This window comes from Equus caballus, chromosome 16 (assembly GCF_041296265.1).
Source record: "Equus caballus isolate H_3958 breed thoroughbred chromosome 16, TB-T2T, whole genome shotgun sequence".
Classification (NCBI taxonomy): domain Eukaryota; kingdom Metazoa; phylum Chordata; class Mammalia; order Perissodactyla; family Equidae; genus Equus; species Equus caballus.
The window spans coordinates 9,024,780-9,030,779 of record NC_091699.1 but is presented as its reverse complement, the minus strand read 5'-3'; the positions used below and the strand labels follow the sequence as shown (position 1 = coordinate 9,030,779).

Here is a 6,000-nt window from a genome sequence, read left to right as displayed (position 1 = left end):
CCGGGTGTCCAGAATTGGGGCAGGAAGACCAGGCTGGAAGCCAGGTTTGCGGAGAGCCGGCCGGAGGTCTGCCCCGCCCCCGCAGGCCCCCGCCCCCTGCAAGCCCCCCGCAGGCCCCCGCCCCGGCCCAGCAGCGGTCAGGGGCTTGGCGGCCTGGGCGCCAGTCCACCAAACCTGAACGTCCCATGGCCGCGCCCCCACCTTCCTGCGCCTGCACATGTTACCTTGCGCCCGGCTGCCCTTCGTCCCGCCCCCGGCTCCCATTGGCCGAGGGCTCCCTTTGTTAGCCGGGCGAGCCGCTGCCATAGGCTGGCAGGGCCGCCGGTCGCCCGGCCGCGGCCCCGCACCGCCCGGAGCGCGCCGGCCGCTCCGCTCCCAGTTGCTGCGGCCGCGCGGCGCCGAGGGCAGCGGCGGCGGCATCTACCTGGAGCGGCAAGACCCGGCGGCGGGGGCGGGCGGAGCGCGTGGGGCGCCGGGCGCGGGCCGCGTCCATGGGCCTGCGGCGGGCGCTCGGCGGCCGTGCGGGCGGGCGGCGGGGACCTCGCGCTCTGTGAGGCCCGCGCCCGGGGCCGCCACGCGAGGGGAGGCGCCCGCGTCCCGGCGCCCGCGAGGCCCCGACCGCCGCGCGGGCCGGTTAGAGGCGCCCGGCCGCGGGGCATGCGGCGGCGCCCGCGCTGAGCGGCCCGCCCGCCGCCGTGCATGCTGCCGCCGCCGCCGCGCCGTCCACCGTCCGCCGCGCAGCGCGCCGGGCCTGGCCGGGCCTCGGGGCCTGCGCCGCCGCCGCGCGACCATGTCGGCGGCCAAGGAGAACCCGTGCGGGAAGTTCCAGGCCAACATCTTCAACAACAGCCAGTGTCAGAACTGCTTCAAGCCGCGCGAGTCCCATCTGCTCAACGACAAGGACCTGACGCAGGTGAGCGGGCCGCGCGGGCCTCGCGGGCGCGGGTGCGCCGGCCGGCGGGGGTCCGTGCGGGGTCCGGGGCGCGGCGCAGCGGGGAGCGCGCGGGCGGCGCTCCGGTCGGCCGCGGGGCGCCTCCTCCCGCTCCCCGCGGCCCGGCCGCCGCGTGAGTCGTGCCGGGGTTGCCGAGACTCCAACGTGCCTGCTTCTCCGCGGAGGGGACACAGGGCTCGGGAGGGGCCCGCCGCTGCCAGGACCCCGGCGTCTGTCTTGTGGCCGGGCTCGGACTCGTCCGTCCGGGGCGGCTGAGGCCGGAGGACTGTGCGGTGGCCCGTGGGCGCCCCTCTGGTCTGGCGCAGCCGCCGTGTTCCCCGTCGTGGTCGCCGTCGGCGGCCGGAGAGCGGGGCAGGGTCCCGAAGGCTGGCACGAGCGTCCGGCCTTCGAACTTCGGCTGGGGGGCCCGCTGTCGGCGGGGGGCTGGGGCTCCTCCCCGCCGGGCGCGGAGTGGGGACTCGGGGTCGGAGGGCCGGGCCCCTTGCCTGGCCCGCGCTGTCGGGAGAGGGCTCGGACCCGTCCCGGAGCTCCCGGGTCGGCGTCAGAGCCGCCGCCTCCAACGACGCCGAGTCCTGGGCCCGTCCCTGGAGTGGCTTCGGAGAGGAGGGCTTTGTGTGGGTGACAGTGGCCTGGGAAGTTGGGCTGCGGTCCCCGGTGGCCCTTGGGGCCCTCAGCGGTCGCCTGCGCTCCTGGCGCCCAGGGTTCTCCGGAGCACGGGCAGGGCTTTCGGACGTGCGGGGTCCTTGCCTCCCTGACCCAGCCTCGTCTCCGTCTCCTCAGGAGGCGTCTGTGGCCCCTTCTCGCCGTCTTGCCCAGCCTCCATCCTCTAAGAGCTTTCCCTCCCCTCCCCGAACGAGACCGGGGGAGCTCCTTTCGCCTTCCAGCCCGGTGTGACCCAGGTGTCGCCGTCCCTTTGCAGAAGAACCCCCGAGATGGAAAACATTGCTTTGAAGTGCCGCGCCTGGCTGTTTTTCATGGTGCTTAAGCGCTCCCAGGGTTTGACTTGTTTACATGGCAGAGCGGAGTCGGGTGGCAGGGCAGGGGTTGTGGCCTGGGATGTGGTGTCTTCCTCTGAGGTCAGGTTCCCAGCAGCCAGCGAAAGACCCCTTTTATCTAAAACCAAAAGCTTAACCAAACACTCAAGGCTGCAAAGTCATAGATTGTCAGGGCAGAAGGGCCAGGTCAGCTTGGGAAAGGGTGGACCTCAGTTTCCTGGTGAGTGTTCTGGGGTGGGGGGTGGGCTTTAAGGGAGGTTCTCTCTTCTTGACTGGACGCCTTTTTCTGGGAAGCAGTTTGTGTGCTGATGAGGGTCCTGGACCAGGAGTCAGGAGACTTTGCTTCTAATCTTGCTGTCACTTTCAGCTGCACGACCTTGAACAAGTCCCTTTGTATAGTTTCATTTCCTTTTCTGTGAATTGGGACTAGGGATCCCTGGCTTTACCACCCTCACCAGGCTGTCGTGGAAAGCAAGGAATGGTCTTATTCAGCTTTTTTCTCTTACAATTTAAAAGACAGAAATTGCTTACCGAATAGTGAACTTGGGTTTAGGAAGTTTCTGGGCTTGGCAAGGGTTGTTCTGAGAGAGATTCATGGTTACTCCAGGCGACTGCCAAAATTGGTAAATTGGGTATTTACACCTCATCGGGCCTATTTTCTTATTCTTAAGCTTAGATAAACTAGAGTGAAATCTGCGTATTTGAGTTGAATCTGTTAAAAATTAAAAAAAAGTCTGTTGATTATTAATTGGATTCAAGAGAGGTTGTCAAAAATTTGAAGTACTTTACTCCTTTCATTGTATTCGTAGTTTAATTGTGGATTTTGACGCAGACCCGAGTCTTGCAGGGCACAGCTGGAACGGTAATTTCTGAAATAATGAGTGGGGTTGTTTGTGCTGGGAGAGATCAGGCCAGCCTTCTACCTCCCGGGATCTTTCAGGAAGAAACTGCTCTTGAAAAGAGGAGGAGGGAGACCCAGGGCTGTTGCCAATAACCTTAGCTGCTGCTCTCTGCATCCGGCCCTCCCCCGGCCTCTTACTCTCATCCTCCTGGCTCCATCAGTAAACCTCAGCCAGTCGGTTCCCATCAGTCTCCCCCTTGGTTCCTGCTGCCCCTCCCTGCCCAGAGCTCGTTTAGACCGTCAAGGCTGGAAGATAGACCAGTGATCATTGAGGCCACCACCCTCTAAGGCGCTATCTTTCAAGAGTTTCAAAATGTGGTAATTTAGGAAGACTGTGTAAGAAAGATTGGAGGGGGAGAAACTAGAGCTGGTATTTTAATATTCTAATGTCAGGTATTAAGGATCTGCCTTTAGATGATAGCAATGAAAATAAATGGGAGGGGATGGAGTTAAAAAATAATCACAAATGAAGAATTATCAGATCTTGGAAACTGAAAGCATGCGGGTGGTAAAGGAAAAGTCAAACATGACTTGAGATTTCAATTAATCTCAATTCCCTAGATTCTTCTTATCTTTTACCCTAATAATTCATCCGGCTGTATTTTTATTTACTAAGTAGCATTTTGTACTTTAGATTTTTTTAATGGATTAATATTATCGTCTACTTTCTCTGGAGAAATACTTTACTCTTGTCTTTGAACTCCTAGAAGTAATTTAGGGTATTAAAATTGTTGTAGATTACACAAGGTTGTTAGCTATCATAATCTTAATTAAAAAAAAATTGCAGAGATTATTAGCTGGATTTTTCCAGCGACTGCTGAAAGAGCTTTGAGATAAGAAAACAGGCACAAACTATGAAGCCGAGGCAGGTAATTACTACTTTCTGTTGAAATCCCCAACAGTTGGGATTAGGCTTCTTTTGTGCCAAAACAATGGCAGTGTTTTCCAAGGTTTGTCCTAACCCTCTCGGTAGTGCCTGATTTGCTTGTCTTTTTTTTTTTTAATATTTACCCCATTGTAAAAACTGCTCTTGTTTCTTTGAATGTTTTCCTGCTGATGAACTAGATTGTTTTGAAAAATGTTTTATACGTTATCTTCAAAAATCATATTGCATCCAGGCAAGCTGATGAAGAATTCCAGATCCTGGCAAACTCCTGGCAATACTCCAGTGCATTTACCAACAGGATATTTTTTGCTATGGTGGATTTTGATGAAGGTTCTGATGTATTTCAGATGGTAAGATCTTTGGTTTATTCTATTAAGTAGGAATAGGTAAACTGGAAAAAGTGGAATACATCTTTTCCCATGGCCACAAGAAGTTAAATAGGACTTGTCTTATGTAAAATCTAGAATAGTTAGTGAAATAGAAACTAAACTTGAGCTAACCATGAAATGCAATGGTCAGCGCTAACCTTTTAGAATATGGAAATTGGGTAGTAATCAAGTAATTTTATATATGTTTTTTATTGTGGTAAAATATACATAAAAAATTACCATTTTAGCCATTTTTTTTTTTTTTTTTTTTAAAGATTGGCACCTAGGCTAACAACTGTTGCCAATCTTCCTTTTTTTCTTTTTAAGGATTGGCACCTGGGCTAACTGTTGCCAATTTTTTTTTCTTTCTCTTTTCTGCCTTATTTCCCAAACCTACCCCGGTACATAGTTGTATATCTTAGTTGCAGGTCCTTCTAGTTGTGGGATGTGGGACGTGGCCTGACAAGTGGTGCCATGTCCACACCCAGGATCCAAACCCTGGGCCACCGCAGCGGAGCGCGCGAACTTAACCACTCGGCCACGGAGCCGGCCCCATTTAGCCATTTTGAAGTGTACAGTTTATCAAGTAACTTTGTAAATCACAGCATAAATCCCACCATTATGCCACCATTATGTAATATTGAAGTTCTTAGTATAGCTAGGCACCTGTCTTTACCCCCTTGCTTCTTGTCTTAGTGGAAATGCTCCTTCATCTTGTTCAAAGCTTAAGCCTTTTTCTGTGCCCTGGATTCCGTACCCACCCGCTCTGTCAATCATGACCTCTCTCACTTGCATTTTTTTTAATTAAGACTATTTTTTTAGAGCATTTTACAGGTTCACAGCAGAATTGAGGGGTAGATAAGAGATTTCCCATATACTCCCTGCCCTTACACATGGAGAGCCTCCCCTTTTATCAGCATCCCCAACCAGGGTGCTACATTTGTTACAGTTGATGAACCTACATTGACTCATGATAATCACCCGAGGTACATAGTTTACATTACAGTTCACTCTTGGTCATATACATTCTACTGGTTTGGGCAAATGTATAATGACATCTATCTGTTAACACGGTATCACAAAGGGTATTTTTACTGCCCTGAAAATCCTCTGTACTCTGCCAATTCATCCCTCTCCTCTAATCTTTGGTAATCACTGATCTTTTTACTATCTCCAGTTTTGCCTTTTCCAGAATGCCATATAGTGGGAATCATACAGTATGTAGACTTTTCAGATTGACTTATTTCACTTAGTAATAGGCATTTAAAGTTCCTCCATGTCTTTTCAGGGCTTGATAGCTCGTTTATTTTAAATGCTGAATAATATTCTATTGTCTAGATGTACCAGAGTTTCTTTATCCATCCACATACTGAGAGACATCTTGGTTGCTTCCAAGTTTTGGCAATTATGAGTAAAGCTGCTGTAAACATCGGTGTGCAGGTCTTTGTGCAGACGTAAGTTTTCAGCTCCTTTGAGTAAATATCAAGGGGCACGATTGCTGGATCATATGGTAAGAGTATGTTTAGATTTGTAAGAAACTGCCAAAATATCTTCCAGAGTTGCTGTATCATTTTGCACTCCCAGCAGCAAAGAATGAGAGTTCCTATTGCTCCACATCCTCAGCATTGGGTGTTGTCAGTGTTCTGCTATTTGGCCATTCTAATAGGTGTTTAGTGGTATCTCGTTCTGATCTACATTTCCCTGATGAATTATGATGTGGAGCATCTTTTCAAATGCTTATTTGCCATCTGTATATCTTCTTTGGTGAGACGTCTGTTAGGGTCTTGTGCGGGGGGCGTCTTTTGCTGAGGAAGATGAGCCCTGAGTAACATCTGTGCCAATCTTCCTCAATTTTTATTTTTTTAAGGAAGATTAGCTCTGAGCTAACATCTGCCGCC

General features: G+C 52.3%; 1 protein-coding gene across 1 annotated transcript in view; it reads left to right on the top strand.

Moving 5' to 3' along the window:
• Positions 1 to 202: 202 nt before the first annotated feature.
• Positions 203 to 6,000, top strand: part of LOC138917983 (collagen, type I, alpha 1a-like) — a 93,362-nt gene continuing 87,564 nt past the window's right edge. The window contains exon 1 of the mRNA XM_070237097.1: positions 203 to 913. Coding sequence (XP_070093198.1) covers positions 218 to 913 — 696 coding nt within the window. The 5' untranslated portion in view covers positions 203 to 217. The remainder of the gene's footprint in view (positions 914 to 6,000) is intronic.